Raw genomic sequence first — 22,865 nt, 5'->3', positions numbered from 1 at the left:
TCCCCGCCATGAAATGAAAGAATTAGTATTCATTTATGAAGGATTATACTGGATTTACTCATGCTTTTCTGAACCTGTTCTGTTCATAATTAGGGGGCTTCTGTATTATCTATGTGTAATAAATATAAATGTATATAAAAGTATACAAAAATAAGCATCATATAAAATAATTCTGTCAATGAAATTCACCTATAAATCTTCTTTCCTACTTCATTTATAAATCTAATATTTGCATAATTTTTATATAACTTGAATCTACTCTATTAATATTCTAGTACTAAACCTAACAGTTNTATCTAAAGATGAGGTAATATACAAAATTGATTTCTTAGTGGTTCAAATATATCTAAAATTGCAAAGCTGTAAATAACATTTTAAAATGTTACTGATAGAGGGTAGTATCTAAACAACAAATACCAGTTTTATAGAACAGAGAAAAAAATATTTAAGTTTATTTCTAAACAGAAGTTAAATAGGAAACTGCCATCTGAAAACCTGAAGGGTAAATGCAACTGACATTTACTTCTGAGGGTCAGCCAGCTTGAAGATCCAAATCTAGAGACCTGAAGCAGAACATGTTTTCCAAACCAGATGCTTCCTTACTGAGTCTTAAATATATTCTTGCTAACCATGGGAAAAAAATAATTTTTTCCCATCTAAGAGTCTTTGCGTAATTCTAAATTTAATTTCTATATCTTAAATTTTTTTTCATATTGAAGGATAGTTGACATACAAAGTTCTATTTGTTTTAAAACATAGTGATTTGATAATTCTATAGATCACACAATGCTCACCGCGATAAGTGTAGTTATACCATCTGTCACTATACAATGTTAATACAATATTATTGACTATATTCCCTAGGTTGTACTCTTCATCTCCATGACTTATGTATTTTATAACTGGAAGTTTTTATTTCTTAATCCCTTTTACCTGAGACGTGTCCCTGTCTCTCTGCCCTCTGGCAACCATCTGGTTTGTTCTCTGTATTTATGATTCTATTCCTGGGTTTTGTTTACTCATTTATCTTTCATATTCCAAATATAAGTAAAATAATTTCTCCATCCTTAAAAAAATTGTAGAAATTAGCAAAAATTAAATTGGTTAGATAACAAATTTGAACGACTATACTTATACAAAATAAGATTTCATTAATAATAATTGGCTTAATAAAGCTTTAGTAATAACCACTTAATGAATATAAAAATCATATCCAGGAAATAAAGATTCTAACTACTCAAAAAGCAGAAAATAAGACTTCAATGATACTGAACAATGATACTGTTATCACTTAAGTATAATACTACATATGCCATAATTAGTGTGAAAGATAAAAATGTTGATCATTTCAAAACTTAAGATTACACAGATGTAGTCATTTTTTAACTTATGGATTTTTTTCTAACAAAACACACACATCTGTTCAATAATATAGTCATACTTAAGTCTCTACTAGGTTTTAAACAAAAAATATTTCTCATACAAGACAGTCAAAATAAAACATTTCAAATGTTTGCTGTTTTTTTCTAGGTATTCTGACACACACTTTTGATTGAAACTGCTCTTAAAAAATAAAGTCTNTGGAAGGATGTGTTCCCCACTTTTTCATTTCCCAGAGCTGGAATAAAATATTCATATTTTATGAAAAAAAAATAAAGTCTTAATTTAAAAAACAACAGAAAATATTTCATCTTGGTAGATGCAGAGAAAGCATTTGAAAAAATTCAACACCCAATAGCTACTTTAAAATATTTCAGTAAATGCTGAATAGTAAATCTACTAGGCATCTACCCAAGAGAAATGAAACATGTTCACACAAAGACCTATAAATGAATTTTAATGATAGATTTAATCTTAATAGTTAAAACCTGTTGAACAAATAAACAAATTATTGTACATCCATAAAATGGAATAACATTCAGCAATAAAAAGGAATAAATTGCTGATATAGAAAACAAAATGGATAAATCATACAAGTAGGGAAGCTAGACACAAAAAGCCTACATATTGTATGATTTTTATAAAAGCAAACTACAGGAACAATAAAGAACTATTAAAAGTTAATAAAACAACAACCAAATTTAAAAAGTGGCAAAGTATTCACTAAAGAAAATATGCAGGGGCGCCTGGGTGGCTCAGTCAGTTAAGCATCTGACTTCAGCTCAGGTCATGATCTCACAGTTCATGGGTTTGAGTCCCGTGTCAGGCTCTGGGATTGACAGCTAGCTCAGAGCCTGAAGCCTGCTTCAGATTCTGTACCTCCCTCTCTCTCTGACCCTCCCCTGCTCACACTGTCTCTCTCTCTCTCAGAAATTGAAAAAAAAAAAAGAAAGAAAGAAAATATGTAGGGGCGCCTGGGTGGCTCAGTCGGTTAAGCATCTGACTTCAGCTCAGGTCATGATCTCATGCTTTGTGGGTTCGAGCTCCGTGTAGGGCTCTTGGCTGACAGCTAGCTCAGAGCCTGGAGCCTGCTTCAGATTCTGTGTCTCCCTCTCTCTCTGACCCTCCCCTGCTCACGCTGTCTCTCTCTCTCTCTCTCTCTCTCAGAAATAAATAAAACATAAAAAATTTTTAAAAAAATGTAAGTAGCCAATAAGCTAAATAAGTGCTGATTCATGCTACAACATGCATGAAATCTGAAATGTGCCAAGTGAAAGAAGGCACACACAAAAGGCCACATATAACAATAGTATGGTTCCATTTATATAAAAGGTCCAGATAGGCAAATCTAGACAGATGGATAGTTGTAAGGAGCTGGCGGGGAAGGAAGAATGGGGAGTGATCACTAATGGATATAGGGTTCTTTCTGGGATGACTAAAACGTTTGGGAATTAGATAGTGGTGGGGCACCTGGGTGGCTCAGGTGGTTAAGCGTCCAACTTCAGCTCACGTCATGATCTCGCAGTTGGGGGTTCGAGCCTAGTGTTGGACTCTGTGCTGACAGCTCGGAGCCTGGAGCCTGCTTTGGATTCTGTTTCTTCCTCTCTCTCTGCACTCCCCTACCCTCTCAAAAATAAGTAAACATTAAAAAAATTTAGATACTGGTGACAATTGCACAATCTTTTGAACATACTAAATAAAACCCATTGAATTATGCATTCTAAAATAGTGAATGTTATTTCACATTATGTGAATTATGTCTCAATTAACAACAACTTCAGGACAAGTCAGATCAGTAGTTACAGGGGCTGGAGCAAGGGGAATCACTACAGAAGGGCACAAGGGAACTTTCTGCAGTGATAGAAATGCTCTTTGACTGTGATGTTGGTTATTCAACTGTATACACTTTTCAAACTTCATTAAGTGGAACACTCAAAAGAACTAAATTTACTGTCAATTTTGTAAATGTAAATTAGACCTCAATAATGTGACTTTAAAAACAAAGCATATAGAAAAACTCTAACACTGAGGTTGAATTACAAGAAATATGCATTAATCCAGATGCAGTGTTTTACCTTACAATGTATGAATTAATGACAAAAAATATTAGGTGCTTTTTTTCTATTCCCTTTATAAAACATTTGAAAAGTATTTTTAATACTTTTAATTTTTAATGTTAAAAATTACACTTGAAAGATACTTGAATTCTCTTTATGAAGTAGTTTTTTAAGACATATAAATTACAAAAATAAATTAACAGGTGTGAATTGTACTGTTGCATAAATATCAGCTCTCTTACTGTTAAGCTTTTCCTGATAATTATGTAAAAGTTCCTTGATGTTGGGGAGAGAAGACATTTAAGTCATTAATTCTATACAGTTAAGGAATCTAACTTTACAGAAACCACTTATGGAACTTACTACCTTTGTAAAATAGGACATTTCTACTTAGAGAAAGAACATCTTATGTTGTATTTGATGTTATTTTATTGTTGACTTGCACTAAAGCTTCTGCTTCTAATTAGGGATAATTTAACAGCATCCACATTTTCAAAAGTTATATATTATAAAAAATATAATTCTTCAATTTTGATTTGAGGGTTTTCAGACATTGAAATATTTTTCACGAAGTGCTTTTTTCTAAAAGGAGCTGTTTAAATTCCAGAGTTATCTTTATTTGATTAAATACAGGAAAAACAAAACTATTTTTCATACAAACAGGAAATTCAGACAAAAGTCTAGTATTCCTAGATATGCCTTGGTTACTCGGAGGAAAGGAGGAAGAGAGGAGAATAGGATCAGTACAGTGGATATGGGAATTTAAACTGAATCTGTAACTTATTTTTTTAAAAAGGAGATATGACTCAAACCTGGCAAAATATTGTAACAAAATAGGAGTTGTTTATCATTCTCTGTGTTTAAATATTTTTTTAATGTTTTATTTATTTTTGAGACAGGCAGAGTATGAATGAGGAAGGGGCAGAGAGAGGAGACACAGAATCCAGAGCAGGCTCCAGGCTCCAGGCTCTGAAATGTTAGCACAGAGTTCTACACTGGGCTGGAAACCAAGAGTCATGAGACCATGACCTGAGCTGAAGTTGGACAGTTAACCAACTGAGCCACCCAGGAGCCCTTCATTCTCTGTGTTTTTAAAATGGATAGGACAATCTGTTAAAAGGGCTCATTACTTCTTTAGTTTTCTTGGAAGGCTCTATAATCATCCTAATGTAAAACCTTGTTATCCATAATTCTAAGAGTCTCCGGGCTACCCTCCCTATCTCCAACCCACCTCATCCTAATTACTGCCAGATTAATCACCCAAGAACCAACATTAGAGTCCAATTCCAGTTACCTCAAACATAAAGGTCAGGAAGGGTGGGAATCATATCCCAAAGGACAGAGGAGTTCAAACTCTTTTTGGATTCAAATACTCTCTCCATTTCTCTGAACCTGAGTTTGTATATAGGTTAAAAATGAGAATAACAAGGTGCCTGAGTGGCTCAGTCGGTTGGGCGTCCAACTTTGGTTCAGGTCATGACCTTGCTGTTCGTGGGTTCGAGCCTTGCATTGGGCTCTGTGCTGACAGCACTGAGCCTGGAGACTGCTTTGGATTCTGTGTTTCCCTCTCTCTCTACCCCTCCCTCCCTCACNGTCTAAAAAAAAAAAAAAAAAAAAAAAAAAAAACATTAAAAAAAAATGAGAATAACAACTACCTCAAACAATCCTTGAAGGATTAAGAGATTTTTTTTTTTTACATGAAAGCATCTATTAACACATCTGGCACATGATCACTCAATAAACACTAGATTTCCTTTTTCCTTTGTGTAACCTAAATTACCACCGCAGTCCAACAGATACACAATACTTGAATTAAAAAAAAATCTTCATTGTTCTTGCATATTGCCCAGTTTCACTTTCCTGGTCAGTTTCATTTTCCATTTTATTCTTCTATTTCTCCCACATTAAATTTTCTGTCACCCGATTCCTCATCTATTCCTATCCTATTTTTCCTTCAAAGCCCAGCTCAAATTCTACTTCTTACATAGCCTTCCTGACTTTGAATTCCTATCACTCTTAAAAAGTAGCCCCAGAAGTTGACCCTTAATTGTTCTTCATTTGTATTCTAAATATTATTATTAATTGTGACTATATATTTCCTAGTTTAAAAACATAATAATACAGATAAAGCTATAGACATCTTTGACTATTATCTTCAGTCTCAGACCCCTCCTGTAGGGGAGCAAGTAGTGTTGTGATGTATCCTTCTAGACCTTTACTGGAATCTACATATCCATAGAAATGCAGTTTAGCTTTCTTTCTTTTTATTTTATATACATGGTATCAAATTGCATATGATGTTCTATAACTTGCTTATTTCACTTAACATATCTTGGAGAGCCTTTCAATACATACAGATCTATTTTTGTTTTGTTTTATTCCTGTTTTACTGAGAAATAATTGACATCACTAAATTTAAGGTGTACAATATGGTGGTTTAATTTATACATACAATCGACCCTTGAAACACAAGTTTGAAGTAGGCAGGTCCACTTACATGCAGATTTTTTTGGATAAAGTCAGTACAATAAAGTAAATGTATTTTCCTTATGATTTTCTTAATATTTTCAAAACAAAATGTCTAATTTACTTTATTGTACAAATATAGTATATAATACATATAACATACAAATCTGTGTTAATTGATTGTTTATGTTATCAGCAAGACTTCTGTCAACAGTAGGTTATTGTTTTTTGGGGAATCAAAAGTTACATGCAGATTTTTTACTACATGGGGTGTTTGTGCCCCAACCTTCATGTGGTTGAAGGTATTATCAAATGATTACATGATAGGTTTAGTTAACATCCATCATCTTACACAGATACAATAAAAGGAAAAAAATTTCTCTTTGTGATGAAAACTCTTAGGATCTACTTTCTTAACAACTTTTCCTGTATATCATACAGCAGTGTGAACTGTAATAAAATTGTCCATTACATCCCTGTACTTACTTATCTTATAGCCAGAAATTTTTACCCTTTGACCACCTTCCTCCAATTCTGTACCCCCCCCCCCCATACAGTAACCACAAATCTGATCTACGAGTTTGGTGTCGTTTTTTGGGGGTTTTTTGGGTCTTTTTAGATTCCATATGTAAGTAAGAACATAGTGTTTGTCTTTCTTGTCTGACTTACTTCCCTTAGCATATTGCCCTCAAGTTCCATTCATATTATCACAAATAGTAGGATTTTCTCATTTTTTATGCCTGAATAATATTCCATGGTGAATATATACCATAACTTTTTAATCCATTCATCCCAGATCTACTCTATTCAACTGTTGTAGTGTTTCAATTTGTTTATCTTTTCCCCTTTGGTGTGCATTTAGGTTTTTTCTAATATTTACCTGTATAAATAATGAAATATTTCAGAGGAAAAATAAGATGAGAAAAATTCTGAAGCAGAAACCACAAAATAAAACTACTATTAAAAAAAAACCCACTATTTACAAGAAAGAGATTTTCTGATGAGCTGAAAGCCAAAAGGTCTATGTATCTGAGCATAGGATTTTTCATTTATAATTTTATATTATTTAAAAAAATTTTTATATTCTTTTGGGCATAAGATATGACGATATCACAGTTTTGTATGGTAAGATTTGGTGCTCATTAAATTATCTGGTGTGAAGTATCCCATGCAGGATTAGATACAGTACCTACCTGTCTATTCTCTTCCACCAGCATTATTTTCTCCATTCACTCTCAACACCAGAGGGCAGCAGCCTTAGTACTAATTAGCAGTCAAGTAAAGAGAAAGTGGCTAATGAAAAAATATTAAAACAAAATTTTTTACTCTTTTATTTATTTCTGAGAGGGAGAAAGAGACAGCGTGAGCAGGGGAGGGTCAGAAAGAGAGGGAGACACAGAATCTGAAACAGGCTCCAGGCTCCGAGCTGGTTGTCAGCACAGAGCCCGATGCGGGGCTTGAACCCACGAACCGGGAGATCATGACCTGAGCCAAAGTCGGATGCTTAACCAACTGAGCCACCCAGGTGCCCCTGAAAAAATATTTTAGTAAAATTTGCACTAAATTATTAAACCTTTTGTTTTGGGAGAAAATATTTCAGAAAAACAGAACAGATACATAAAATATGTAAAAACAATTAAACAAGCTAAGAGGATGAAAGAATCCTAATTTAGATAATCCAGGGAAGGACTGCGAAAATCTGAGTTGGTGAAATATAATACTTACATTCTTTGGTTAGTTCAATACACCTTACAAGTAAAATCTGGAAGAACAAAATGAAGACAATACCTTTTCATTAGGTTCTCCAGGTTCTCTCAGATTTTCCAAATAGGAGGAAAGGAAGAGATAAAGATATAATTCTAGATCAAAGATATATCCACATAGGCTTTCTAATGGCCTTGTAGAAAACTTGAAGGAACTAAACAAAAATCCTTTATGAAAGAAAAAACAGGGCAAAGAATAAAATAAAAAGAATAAAATTTTCTGCCCCCAAATAAAAGGCAGAAACAGTCTGCCAATATATTTTAAAAATCTCAGGTGGGAAAGAATGAGGTGCTTTCAAATATAAATCCTTTCCCTTTCAAATATACATATATGTGTATATATATATATACATATTTGAAATATTTAAATGTTTGAAAAAATATTTTTTTAATTCATAGACTTTACTTGTTTTTAACTTAAAAAATTATTTAAACTCTACTCTCAACATGGGGCTCAAACTCATGACCGTGAGATCGAGTCACATGCTGTCACTGATCCAGCCAGGTACCCCTAGACTTTACTTTTTAGAACAGTTTTAGTTTGATAGAAATTTGAGCAGATAGTACAGAGAGTTCCCATAAATGGCCTTGCTCAGTTTTCCATGTTGTTAACATCTTGTATTAGTGTGGTACATTTGCTGTAGTTGATCCAATACTAATCTATTTTTTAAAATATTTTTTATTATTTTTAAGTAACCTCTACACCTAACATGGGATGGGGCTCGAGATCACAACCCCAAGATCAAGAGTCCCACACTCCACTGACTGAGCCAGCCAGGTGCCCTTAATCCAATATTATGAACTGAAGTCCATAGTTTACATACGGCTTTTAACAAATACGTAACGCCATATATCCACCATTATAGTAGCATACAGAGTAGCTTCACTGCTCTAAAAACCCCTTGTGTTCCATCTACTCCTTCCTTTCCCCCTGATAACCAGTCATTTTTAAAAACTGTCTTATTTTACCTGTTTTTAAAATGACATATAGTTGGAGTCAGATAGTATGTAGCTTTTTCAGAATGGCTTCTTTCACAGGGTAGTATGTATTTAAAGTTTCTTAATTGTGTTAATGCCTCATTTCTTTTTGTGGCTTGATAGCTCATTTTTTAAAAACTGATGAATTGGACCACCTGGGTGGCTCAGTCAGTTAAGCATCCCACTCTTGATTTTGGCTCAGGTCACGATCTCACAGTTCATGAAATCGAGCCCCATGTCGGGCTCTGCACTAACACGTGGAGCCTGCTTAGGATTCTCTTCTCCCCCTCTCTCTCTGCCTCTTCCCCACGTGTGTGTGTGCGCAGCGCACTCTCTCTCTCCCAAAATAAATAAACTTTAAAAAATCGATGAATAATATTCTACTGTATGGATATACCAAATTTGTTTACCTATCACCTACTGAAGAACATCTTGGTTGCTTCCAGTTTTGAGTATATTTTTAAGTTGAAAAACACAATAAGCCAAAACCCTATTTATGCTGATAATATCTACATTTTGTTCTGGCAATCCCACTTCTGGGTATATAGCCAAAAGAATTGAAAGCAGGGTCTTGACGAGATATTTGCATATCTGTGCTCACAGCAGCACTATTCGCAACAGCCAAGGGTGGATGCAACCCAAATGTCCACAGATGGATGAATGGATAAACAAAATGTGGTATAGCATATTACTCAGCCTTAAAGAAGGAAATCCTGTCATATGCTACAATATGACGAACCTGAAAGATATTATGCTAAGTGAAATAAGCCAGTCATAAAAAGACAAATACCGTATGATTCTCTTTATATGAGATATCCAAAGTAGTCAAACTCATAGAAACAGGGTAGAATAGTAGTTATTAGCTGGGAGGAGGGGCAAAGGGGACTTCTGTAATGGACAGAGTTTCAGATTTGCAAGATGAAAAAGTTGTGGAGATCCATGTCACAACAATGTGAATATAATTAACACTAGCAAACTAAACACTTAAAAAATGCATAAGATTGTAAATTTTATGTTATATACTTTTTCACCACAATAAAAAATAATTAAATCTTGTGTTTTGTCTTCAGGTTGATCCTCAAAATTTAAAGTAATGTAAGCACAAGGTTAAGATCATCTAAATATTGTTTACTAAGGATCTATGTAGTGGCTGTGTATAAAATTTGCTTCTGTTCAGGCCTACTTATATCTCCTGAAGGTATTGAGATCAAAAAGATTTTTTTCTTAAGCTCTATCAATTAGGTGTTCAAAATCGTGCCCTGTTTTACTTTCATGTTCAAACTGTAACTTGCTTACTCAGGTCTTCCTTCCTTCCTCCTCCCCTCCTTTCCTCTCTACCATCTCTGGATAATAGCTTTTCTCTTTTTTAAATGTTGTTGCCAGAAAAACATACCATCTTTTCCACACCATTAATATCAACTAGCTTTTTATTATTGATGCATAGAGGTCACACTCTGTTTCAAAACACATTTCTTGGAGCCCGATATGGATCTAGGGCACTATTGTCATCTGGGATTTCTTTACATTGGGGTAGTTCCTCCATGTCAACTTCCCTTCTATTTCCTACTTCCTTTTGCTGTAGGTTTCCTCATCTTAACCTTTTATATTTTCTATTGCATTTGGCAAAAGGTAGAGGGATATAGTCATTTATTTTTCTCCTAACTTCTAAGAGCTCATTCCTATTTTTGATGCCTTTCTCATGACATCTCCCCTCACTTGATGGAATTCTCTTTTTAAATTTAACTTAAAAAATTTTTAAGTTCTATGTACCTCATTAACCTTGGTTTTGTTTTTTCTCTGGAGCCATTGCTTTGTTCTTCTTGTTTTCAATGCTGCTTGTTTTCTTTACGTAACTTGATCCTTGGTCAGTCATTGACATCCACAGATTATTCTGTGAAAATGGGATGAGCTTTTTCCGTTTTTGTATATGTAGGTATGTTATCTGCCAGTCTTCCTTTTTGTTGTTGTTGTTGTTTACTTATTTTTGAAAGACAGGGAGTGTGGGAGCGACAGAGAGAGAGGGAGACAGAAGATATGAAGTGGGCTCTGCACGGACAACAGAGAGCCCAATGCTAGGCTGGATCTCAGGAGCTCAAACTCACATATATTGAGATCATGACCTGAGCACTGAACTTACCCAACTGAGCCACCCAGGCGCCCTCTGCCAGTCTCTTCTTAAATAAAATGGGCAATTAGGAGCTCTGGATTTGTGAGTTAGGCTTACTGTTCTGTAGACTATTAGCACTAATTACATTATTTAAACTTACAAGAATACCTAAAACATAACTACTGAAATTTAGGAGAGGTAGAGAACAATGTAAGTTAGCTCTGATTTTTTTACAGCGTATATTTGACAAATAACATAAAATAAACATAAACATAATAAAACAAATCAAGGACTAGTGATACTAGCATAATATTTAATCTTTTGATGGTAACCATGAGAATAACTAAGAACAAATAGCTAAAAATGGTTTTTAAGGAGCAAACTGAAAATAAGCAGCAGTTAGGAATATTGTTTTTTATTAGGTTACCTTTTGTACTTTTTAAAAATCATAAGCATGCATTTCTTTGAAATAAATAAAAATGAAGTGAAGATGAAATGGTAGAAACTGAGGGGAAAATGTAAGAAATTTGAAAATAAAAAGAAAAAATGAGTTTTATTTCTAAGAAGGAAAATAAATTCAAACCCTCATTTATCTGTACTAAATTTTTCAGACAGAGGGAGAATGTTGTTGCCAAGGAGACCAAAGCAACTGTTGAGCCTCAAATTCAGCTCTTTAAAAAAAATCCATGACATTTATTCTGCAATTACATCCTACTCAGTTTTTACAAAAGCCAATAAAATAGTTTTAATGAAGTCCTTGAAACCTGGTGTATGATGTCACTAACATTTACTAAATATTCAAGTTCTAGAGTCTAAGTGTAGTGATAAGAAAACTAGAGTCAGGGCACCTGGGTGGCTCAGTGGGTTAAGCGTCCGACTTTGGCTCAGGTCATGATCTCACGGTTCATGGGTTTGAGCCCCGCTTCGGGCTCTGTGCTGACAGACAGCTCAGAGGCTGGAGCCTGTTTCAGATTCTGTATCTCCCTCTCTCTCTGACCCTCCCCTGGTCATGCTGTCTCCCTCTCTCAGAAATAAATAAAACATTAAAAAAAAAATTTTCTTTTTAAAGAAAACTAGAGTAAAGGTCAGATGATCTACTCTCAACTCTACGGCTGAAAAGCCATACATCCTTAAGTCATTTACCTTTTATGAAACTAAGTTTCTTTACTTGTAAAAATGGGGAAAACTACTATCTAGCTTGCCTACCATGCAGGATCTAGGCTTCCAGGCCAGCTTAAAGACCAAATCAAGTATTAGAAAAATGTGAACCCAAAAAAGTATAAATCCATAAAAACTGGATTGAACTAAGTGGCAGATCCAACCTCTGGTCCAGGCTCTACCCAAACTGGATAACTTTCACAACTTCTTTATGTCTCTATACAATGAAATTAGACTAGACTACCTTTGTAGAGGTGCTTTTTGGGTGTCTTTTCCATCACATGATGATGATTAAAAGGAAATTCATTCACCTCTATTTTACTGGGCTATATTTTGCTTGCAAAGGTTTCACTGCTAGATATCTGAAAATCTCTGGCTTAGACTGAAGTCTTTTATTTCTATTTTCAGGCATTTCATAACCCAAACCTAACCTAATCTAACCCATCTTTACATTCTATTCTTTCTCAGCATACACTTACATTTTGAGACCAGAGTAGTCTACTATTTCTCAAATTGCCTTGGCCAAGCTCTGCCTGCACATTTTGTCAATATACAGTTGTGGCTGCTCCAACTGGCTGAACAGTGCTGCCCTGTGTCCTGATGCACTCCCCACCCACACATTCAGACACCCAAACTTGAGCAGTACTCAATATTTTGAGTTCTGCTTTCAAAAAGTTAAAATTTACAGTAGATTAGTATCAGGTGATAGTTGTCATGTTAAAGAGAACCTGGCTTCTAGGCCAGCTAAGATTTGTCTGTAATTTGATAGGATGTAAGAAAACACTGAAAGAAAGAAGTAGGAAGAAAGCGGGAGCTTTAGTCAGCCCCATAGAAAGGAGTGAGCACTATAGGAGAGTCATCTGTGCACCACCTGGAAGAGGAACACCTTGATCCATGGACTTGGGTTCCAGTGGTAAGAGAGTCCCATCATAGAAATGGATGCATTTACCTACTACAGGCCAATGCTGTTAAACATTCAGGCATATATCTGAATCCTTGTGATTTGAATTCATCATCTTTAACTTCCATATGGTGCATCTAGAAAATATCTTGACTAGAGACACATCCACTTATTTTATATCTGATCCATAAATTAATACAGCTGCATTGTGAATTCAGACACCAGGTTCAGTTTCTTGAGTCGGGTGAATCCATACCAAGACAAGACAGCCTATCAAATTAGTCTGACAGCATAGAAACTGAGGGTCAGATCCCGGACTATGGTAAATTTACCAAAAGAGTGCCACCCCAGAGAAACTATGTGAGGTACCCCAGACTACTCCAGTAAAAACCCTGTCTAGTTGCATTATTTTCCTTTTAACACTTACCCACACTTTTGTTTATTCAAGGCCAATAAACACATACTGAAGCTTTTCTATGACCTCTACATACCTTTCCAATAATTTCTCTCTACGTACCTTCTATGTACTCTCTATGTGCAACGGAAACAAATGGTCTAAGCACACAGTTTCTCTCTCTGCTTGCAATAGTCCTCCTCTCTATGTTGAGAAATCTAAATTCTATCTAATTCTGAAAGTTCAACACAAATAACACTTTTTTTCATGAAGATTTTTCTAAGTACACCATGCTAACAAGTACACCATCAAGGCTAAGATGAGCAATTTTGTTGATCTAGGCAAGCAGAGTCATTGAGAATCAGCCACATTTGATAGGTTTCCTTTTTTTCACTAAATAATAATCAGGTATTAAACTCAGTTTCTCTTCTAAAGGACTATGCTGTCAGTGTGTAATGTAATAAATGCTATAAGTTTGATGTATTATTTTATATTTCTGCACTCTAAATTTCAGTGCCCTGGGATATAGCCTAGGTTACCCACTATCAATCTGTAGCAAGTACACATTTGTTTACCAATTAAAAGTATTCTTTCCCATTATGAGGGGGGTCAGTTAAGTAACTGTTTATTATTTTTATTAAATAATTATTTAAATTACTTGGATCTATCCTTCAGTTAAAGGCACTTATTACTTGTTCCCTTTGTGAGATTTTGTTTTATTTTTCCTTCTATGTTGTTTGAAGATATGATCCACATCTATTTCATCTTTGTATCCCCCACAAGGTTTTAGCTAGTATCTTACACAGGGAGGGCACTTTAAATATAATTTAAGACTTTCTCTTCCATTTTCAGTGAAGGCTCCCCTCAGTCTTTTTATATTTATCCTGGTTTTATAAAGTCGTCTTTGATCATCCCACTCCACAGGTCACTCTTACTTTTGTTCCAATAAGGCCTGCCTACAAAACATATAATTGCCAGCAATACTACCCTAGTGTTATCTTTTTCTGTGTATATGCATTTTATAGTCTTTTTAGATTTCAGTATTTCCCAATAATATCTAGGCACAGCATAAACAATGCATATTGATTCATTCAGCCAATCTTTAAAAAAAAAAAAACAATCAATAAACTCATTAGGAAAAGTATACTCAAAACTGGCACCTAAAGAGAACAAAAGACTCATCCATGGCAATGAAAACAAATTCCTATAGTTGGGGTCAAAAGCCTTGACATATTTAGTAGTTGCTAGTAAGCTAAATTCTGTTGGAATTCTACAAGTGTTTTCAAGTTTCATGAGTCTTCCTTTCTCTTTAAGGACACAAAAATGCCCAACCACATTCATTTCCTAAAAATATCAATGAAAGCAGATGTCTTTAAACAAAAACAATTAACTATATTAAACATACAGTTATCATTCATTCGTAATTTCGTTAGGTTTCCCTGCTGAAGACATTTATATAGTCGGTTTGTAGTACATTTGATTTTAAGCCTTGGCTCTTATGCTAAACCCACTTCTGGCAAATGGCTTTAAAGTTATTTGCATTTTACACATCCTTATAGTAATTAATGGGATATCACATATTCTGCACTCTTGACTTAAAAATATACCTATATGGTCAAATTCTATAATAAGGGAATTATTTAATTTGATATTTGAATCAGAACACTCTAGAGCCTTCCTGCTCCAAGTGTGGGCCACAGACCAGCAGGATTGGTATCACCTGAAAGCTCATTTCTGAGGCTGAATCTCAGACCCTACCCCAGGCCTACTAAATGGAAATCTGCATTTTAGATTCCCAGGTGATCTGTAAACACTTTAAGGTTTGAGAAGCACTGGTTTAGACTCTAGAGGAAGAACAGAATGTCTAAGATGCACACAATCAAGTAACCGTACCTAATTGTAATTGCTTATTTGTTGGTCTTACCTGCTTAATGAAGGCTTGTTGAGGGCAGAACCCTTTCTATTTCCTCAGGACTACTATTCATTCCCTGGCCCTAACACGCTCTGAAAACATTACCCAATACACAATACATATTTTTTGCTAAATGCATGAATGACTGAGCAAAGTAAAAATAAAACTTTTTCAGAAAGCGAATCCTTTAGGGAATTCTTTTGTACAACACAATTTCATATACTACCATACTAATTCCCTAATTCAGTACTATGAATTCCATTTCAAATACATTGGGTTCTCTACTTCAACAAATGCATTTAATGCACTTGACAAAGCAAAAGCTTAGATCATCTTCCTTTGTTGGAGTCACCAGTGGCCTCTTTTACAAGTGAGAGAGCTGCATTTTAACTCTGGCTCTCACAGATCCATCCCATATGCCTGGACAAGATGAAGTCACCCCAACAACTTGGAACGGGTGGCGGGCGTAAAGGAGGAAAAGGGATGAGTTAAGCAAAAACAATTCCGTATCAGGAGCATCATATGAAACCTGGAAAACATGATTCTTTGAACAGAATACTTCCAGAAAATAACTCCCGGCAAGAGAAATAAAGAGGTAAGAAAACTCTTACCTTTTCAAGAGCAAAAGGTAGATAACTAGAGAATACCACTAGCGACTACCTAGCGACGGAAGGTGGAAACACACCAGACCAGAAGTAAAGCAGAGAGCGGTTACAGACATCTCAAAAGGGTACCAAAAGCCACTTTCAGGTTTGCAGAGAAGGAAGTCAAAGGAGAAGAAAGAGGAAAGGAAATAGTGCTAGGAAGAGTAGAACTTACGACATGATAATGATAAAATAACAACAATAATAATTTTTTTTAAAGAGACGACATGCACTTGAAAGGCGGGGCTGTGGGTGAGAAAGAGAGGCTGCAATTCCGCGAACTGCAAAAGGAAGTGACCACAGGTAGCTCCGCTCAGATGGTCCCGGAGAGGCGGCCCAGGCAGGCATAGGTGGGTGGCAACGCCCGGCTCCGCTGGCCCCCGCCCCAGGGCGGGAGCCATCTCCTCTGCAGCCTGCTGAGCACCGGGTGCGGACGGGAAAGGACAGACTGTGTATGGGAGGGCGCGCGGGGGGACAGGGGTGATGCCAGGCTGAACAGGTACCTACCTTATCCCAACGGAGCCACTGCCCGATGGCCGTGTCTAGCTGAGGATCCCCGGTGTGGTAGGGGGCGTGGAGCAGGTTGGAGTTCAGGTCTCCTNTGTCCAGGGTCCTGACGCCCCCTCCTCACTGAAGGGCATCGGAGACCGACCGCAGGGTGTCTGAACCAGCGCCTGCCGCAGCTCTGGGAAAGCAGGAGAGAGAGGGGATGCGGCCACCCGCTCCCCNCTCGGCGCTCTATGCCCCGCCTCCTGGCCCCGCCCCTTCCCGCCCCTGCTGATTTAAGTCCCTGGGGCTTGAGGCACCAGCAGAGCGTACGATACTGCTGCCTCCGCNCTTTTTGCCACGCGCCTTTTCCTTGTTACAGTCCCCACACACTCCCACGCGTCTCGTTTTTCTCTATCTGCTGCCCAGGCCGCTACCAGCACGCTGCTTCGGCGCTTGCTCCGTGGACCCCGGCGCGCGTGCAGGTCCCCCTGCCTCAGCTTGAGGCACGCGCTAGGCGGGAGGGTACACGGGCCTGTTTCCGCACGGCCTCACGGGAGTTGTAGTAATTTTCTGTCCTCGACATCTGTAGAGACCGCCGCAAAGACTACAACTCCCAGCGGCTGCCCGCTGTCCCTTTCCTCAAAGGAAAAAGATCTGCCTCGAAGCTATTCCTTACGGACGCGCCCTATCCTTGCATTGCTGCGTAACGTGGCCCTAGAATTAAATTATTTTAAGCCAGGACTGATGCAGTAAGGGGAGCATTGGTATCCATTTAATGCTTTACAGTCTAGCAGTCGTGTTTTATCGCTTCAACCGTCTTGTGAGGTAGGTGGGCGTGATCTAGCCCTAATTTACAAACAAAGAGGAAACCGCCTGTGCCTATGAAGGGGGTTTTTCAAAGAGGCAGAATTCCTAAGTGTTGGAACCAACCTCGTTTCACATTTCAGCTGGCAGTTCTGCTGCTGCAGTGGGGTGGGAGGGAGAACAAGATGACTGAAAAAATAGACAAAGAAGTTAAGGAGGGAAGATGGGTCAGCATTTAACCATAACACAAGCAACCATGTCCAGGAGTCAAAAGAGAGGTAAAAAGCAATGACAATAGGCATACGGAGGAGGAAAGGAGATTATTGGAATAAATTTCAGGGTGTTTTTTTTGTTTTGTTTTGTTTTTCTTTTTTGCCTCTCTGCTATTGAAAGCTCACCTTGCAAAGTCACACAACTTGAGGTCTGGGAGATGCTGAGCAGGGATCACCTGTCAGACACTCAGTTTCTTGGTTTGGCCTTCTTATGATGGCTCTATGATTTTGGCCGAGTATCTTACAGCTTTTTTGTAAAGAGGGTGTAATAATATTTTACACCATGGCTCTACAGTAACTTAATAAATGGCGTTAGAATGCTTAAAGGTTCACAGATAAAAGACATAATAAATTCAAAATACTTATTTTCTTTCCTTTAACAAGCCATTTACCATAATAAAATCCAAGCTACCAAGGTACAGAAAGATCATAGTGCCAATTCCTGAAAAATAATGTGCCATGGTTGGGATTTACAGTCTTTGCTAAGAAGTTGGGTGTTTCTTTTATGGAATTAGCAGCTTCTTTTAATCACAGAAGGCCTGGGAAACAATGACATGTCCTGAAAAGAAATTAATGGTTCACTGTAATCACCATTATTGTTCATGACAAATGCTAATTAGGTATTTACACTATGCTAAGCATCATGCTAAGAGGTGAGGTTACAATAAAGTATATAACAGGGGCACCTGGGTGGCTCAGTTAAGCATCTGCCTTCGGCTCAGAGGTCATGATGTCGCAGTTCTTAAGTCTGAGTCCCACGTCGGGCTCTGTGCTGACAGCTAGCTGAGAGCCTGGAGCCTGTTTCGGATTCTGTGTCTCCCTCTCTCTCTGACCCTCCCCTGCTCATGCTGTCTCTCTTTCTCAGAAATAAATAAAACATTAAAAAGAGAAAAAGTATATAACAAAACTGTATTTCCCAAAAAAAAAAGTATCTGGGGAGACAGGATATATGTGAGAAAAGATAGCCCATGATAAACAGCAAATGCTTGCTTCAGAAAACTGTCAAAGAATTCAGAGGCTGAGGTGGTCAATAAAAGCAACAAGCAGCAGGAGGGACAAGCACTGGGCTTTAAAGGACAAAAGAATTAATAAGTAGAGAAAAAAGTAGAAGGCATTTGAAACCCGTAAATCATTGGTTCTCAAATCTCCCTAGGAGTTCATTTAAAATGTATATTCCTCGGGTACCTGGGTGTCTCGGTCTGTTAAGCATCCATGTCTTGATTGTAGCTCAGGTCAGGATCCCAGGATCGTGGAATTGAGCTCGGCATCAGGCTCCATTCTCAGCATGGAGCCTGCTTTATACTCTCTCTCTCTCTCTCTCTCTCTCTCTCTCCCTCCCCTCTCCCCCAAATACTTGCTCTCTCTCTCTCTAAAATAAAATTTTTTTTTAAAAAGTGTATTACTGGTCACTGCCCCAGAGATTCTGATTCAGTACTTTGGAATTAGGGCCTAGTACCTACATATTTAACAAATATGTATTGATTGTGACATAAATGGCCATAATCTTGCTACACAGAGTTTGATAGAAGGACTAATGAATTGGTGTCCTCTGGGAACTTATTAAGAAATACAAAATTTCAGGCCCCATACCAATTCTACTGAATCAAAATCTATATTTTAATAGGATCCAATGATGATTTATATGCATATTAAATTTGATAAGCAGTGGTTTTTATAAGACAATTCTTAAATTTAATTCAATTCTGAGAAACAGTTCTAAATCAACAGAACTTCCAAGAAATGGAATTATATAAGGCAAGTATAAAAGACTAGAGAAATACAAGTTTTAATTCAATGCCAGAGTCAACCAGCCCTCAATTTTATCAGCAAGATCATGACATAAACTGGTTACCAGAAACCTTGCCAGTATCTTTGGCTTATTGCTTAGGAATTGAGGTGTAACCAGAGACCTAGAACTCATCAAATCAAACAATAGTGGTGTATAAGTGAGAAAGTTCAGAAGCTTTAATTTCTGTTGGAATTTGCCCAGGGTTCTACTTTTTCAAGTCTTTATTTGAATTTCAGTTAACATACAGTGTAATATTAGTTTCAGGCGTGCAATATAGTGATTCAACACTTCCGTACATCACCTTGTGTTCATTACAAGTGCACTCCTTAATCCCCATCATGCATTTAACCTATCCTCCCACACACTTCCCTTCTGGTAAACCTTCGGGTTTGTTCTTTATAATTAAGAATCTGTTTCTTATGGAAACCAACTTGACAATAAACTATTTTAAAAAATATTTAAAAAATAAAAATAGATAATTCCCCTTCCCCAAAAAGAATCTGTTTCTTGGTTTGTCCCCCCACCCCGCCTTTGCCCCTTTGCTCATTTGTTTGGTTTCTTAAATCCCACATATGAGTGAAATCATATGGTATTTGTTTTTCTCTGACTGATTTTGCTTAGCATAATACTCTGCAGCACCATCTACGTTGTTACAAATGACAGCATTTTGTTCTTTTTTATGGGAATTTGCCCAGAGTTCTGTATTTTTATTTGCTAAATCTGGGAACCCTAACTGTGGTGGTCATGAAAGGGAATATCTCTCTTGGTCCTGATATATATGTGACCTAGTATTTTAACGTCGTGACATATATAACTTACCCTCAAATAGTTCAGAAAAAAAAAAGTGTGTGTGTATATACACACAGATATATGTATATATATGTATAAACACACATATACATGTTTACATGTATATTTAGATAAATTTAGTTAGATAAATATAGTAAATCAAATGTGAAATTTTAACAATAGGTGAGTTTGGGTAAAGGATAGATGGATAATCTTTGTACTATTTTAATTTTTGCAACTTCATTTGAAATTATTTCTAGATTAAAAAGTTTAAAAGAAAAACCTCAGGGTGCCTGGGTGGCTCAGTCAGTTAAGCGTTCAACTTCAGCTCAGGTCATGATTTCGTGGTTCATGAGTTCGAGCCCAAGTCGGGCTCTGTGCTGACAACTGGGAGCCTGGAGCCTGCTTCAGATTCTGTCTCCATCTCTTTTTGCCCCTCCCCCACTCGCACTCTGTCTCTCTCTCTCTCGTTTAAGAAGTATCCATTTATTTATTGTTTTTAAAATTCTAATTAAGAAATTCAAACCTCTCATTNACCCAGGCTTTATCATATGGTACTGGGGAAACAGAAAGAGTCAATAGTTGTAGTTCATCGAGGTTTCTGCTAACAGCTGTATTGTCCAGGATCATACTGGTCTCTGGAAGTCTGACAGCTTTCTCCTCGCAAAGCATTCATAAGCTGTGGCCAGGAAACCTGGTTAAGACTGCAGACCCCAAAGCCTCCATCTAGGTATACCATGTAGCCATCACCTCTAAAATCTTGCCAATTCCTTAAAGTACTGCCGCCAAGTAGACTCAGGACTCTCTCTCCTCACTCTCCTAAGACTTTCAGTCTTGAGGAAATCTATCATTCTGCTGTGTGATTTTTCTGAAAAGGGAAGTATTGTTCACAAAGATAGTTGACATAAACTCTAGTGAACTCTGTATTAAAAAAAAAGTCAAGAAGCAATTTGCTACTTTTAGCCTATTACATAAAACTCCCAAGGGGATACGGCAATAACAAATAAAAAGTGATTATCTTTGTGTTGGGGGGAAGGATGTAGAGCACACCTGAGATTTGAGTTAAGCAAAACAACCTAGGGTGCAAGATCTAAGGAGGTGATCCTTTTCAGATTTGTGAAAGTGCAGGATTGGTGCCCGAGAACGAGTGCCTGATTATATTTTTTAAACAGCTTTATTAAGATATCATTCATATGCTAAATAATTCACTCACTTAAAGTGTACAATTCCATGTTTTTTGTTATATTCACAGCTATGCACAAACATCTCCACAGTCAATTTTAGAACATTTTCATTACCTCAAAAAGAAACCTCATGCCCTTTAGCTATCAGCCTCCTATTGCCCAATCTCCCACCCCAGACCTAAGCAACCACTAATCTGCTTTATATCTTTGTAGATTTCCCTGTTCTGAACATTTCATACAAATGGAATCATATAATATGTGGTTTTTCTGCGACTGACTTTTTCGCTTAGCATAATGTTTTGAAAGTTGATACATGTTGTAGTATGTATAAGTATTTAATTTCTTTTTAAAGTTGAATAGTATTCCAGTGTATGGGTATACTACATTTTGTTGATCTGTTTGTCCATTGATGACATTTGGGTTGTTTCTGTCTTTTGGCTGCTCTGAGTAATGCTACAAATATTCATGTACAGGCATATATGGACTATGTTTTCATTTCTCTTTGGTATATACCTATGAATGGATTGGCCAGATCATGCGGTAACTTACGTTTAATCATTTGAGGAACAGCCAGACTATTTTCCCAAAGCGGCTACACCATTTATATTCCCACCAGCAGTGTATGAGAGTTTCTCACAGATTTTTCCAACACTTCTTATCATCCCACTTTTTGATTTTAGCCATTTTAGTGACTGAAGTGGTATTTCATTGTGGTTTTGATTTGCATTTCCCTGATGACTAGTGATGTTGAAAATCTTTTCATATGCTTAAGGCCATTTGTATATCATCTTTGGAGAACTGTTTATTCACATCTTTTGGCCTTTTTCTAAATTTTTCTTATTGAGTTGTAAGATTTATTTATATTTCTGGATATAAGTTCTGATACAAATCAGATAAATGATTTGCAAATATTTCCCTTCATTCTGTGGGTTGTCTTTTCACATTCTTTTATATTATTGAAGTATAGTTGACATACAGTATTATATTAGTTTCAAGTGCACAACATAGTGATTTGACAGTTTTATACATTACTCAGTGCTCACCACAACAAATGTAGTCACCACCTGCTACCATACAACATCATTGCAATATTGTTGACAATATTCCCTATGTTGTGCTTTTAGTCTCTGTAACTTATTTTACAACTGAAAGTTTGAACCTCTTAATTCCCCTCGCCTATTTCACCAATCCCGCCCACCCTCTGTCTTTTCAGTCTTGATGGCATTATCTGAAGCACAAAAGTTTTTACTTTTGAGGAAGTCTGATTTATCTTTTTTCTTCTGTTATTTATATCTAAGAATTCTTTGCAAATTCTAAAGTTACGGAGATTTACCCTTGTTGTCTACTAAGACTTTTCTATTTCTAGCTCTTATGTTAGATTCTTGATCTATTTTGAATTGGTTTTTATATATGGTGTGAGGAAGTTGATCTACTCATCTGTATGTGGCTATCTGAGCTCCATTTTTTGAAAAGACTACTCTTTCCCTACTGGATGGGCTTGGCAATCTTGTAGAAAATTAGTTGCTTATAGACATATGGATTTATTTCTAGACTCTCAATTATATTCCATTGGTCTATATGTCTATCCTTATGCTAATACCTCAATGTCTAGATTACTGTTACTTTGTAGTAAGTTTTGAAATCAGGAAGTGTGAGTCCTAATTTGTTCTTTTTCAAGATTGTTTTGACTATTCTAAGCCCCTCACAATTCTAAGTAAATATTACAGTCAGTTTGTGAATTTCTACAAAGAAGTCAGCTGGAGATTCTCATTGGTTAC

General features: G+C 36.6%; 1 protein-coding gene across 1 annotated transcript in view; it reads right to left on the bottom strand.

Moving 5' to 3' along the window:
- Nucleotides 1–19,451, bottom strand: part of PGM2L1 (phosphoglucomutase 2 like 1) — a 50,875-nt gene extending 31,424 nt beyond the window's left edge. Inside the window, exons 1-3 of the mRNA XM_077777744.1 lie at nucleotides 19,411–19,451; nucleotides 16,580–16,759; nucleotides 16,268–16,373 (exon numbers count right to left, since the gene is read on the bottom strand). Coding sequence (XP_077633870.1) covers nucleotides 16,268–16,373; nucleotides 16,580–16,759; nucleotides 19,411–19,451 — 327 coding nt within the window. The remainder of the gene's footprint in view (nucleotides 1–16,267; nucleotides 16,374–16,579; nucleotides 16,760–19,410) is intronic.
- Between the last annotated feature and the right edge of the window lie 3,414 nt (nucleotides 19,452–22,865).

Source organism: Crocuta crocuta, unplaced genomic scaffold, assembly GCF_008692635.1.
Source record: "Crocuta crocuta isolate KB4526 unplaced genomic scaffold, BGI_CrCroc_1.0 scaffold271, whole genome shotgun sequence".
In the NCBI taxonomy this organism is placed as follows: Eukaryota; Metazoa; Chordata; class Mammalia; order Carnivora; family Hyaenidae; genus Crocuta; species Crocuta crocuta.
This window is presented reverse-complemented; position numbering and strand designations above follow the sequence as displayed.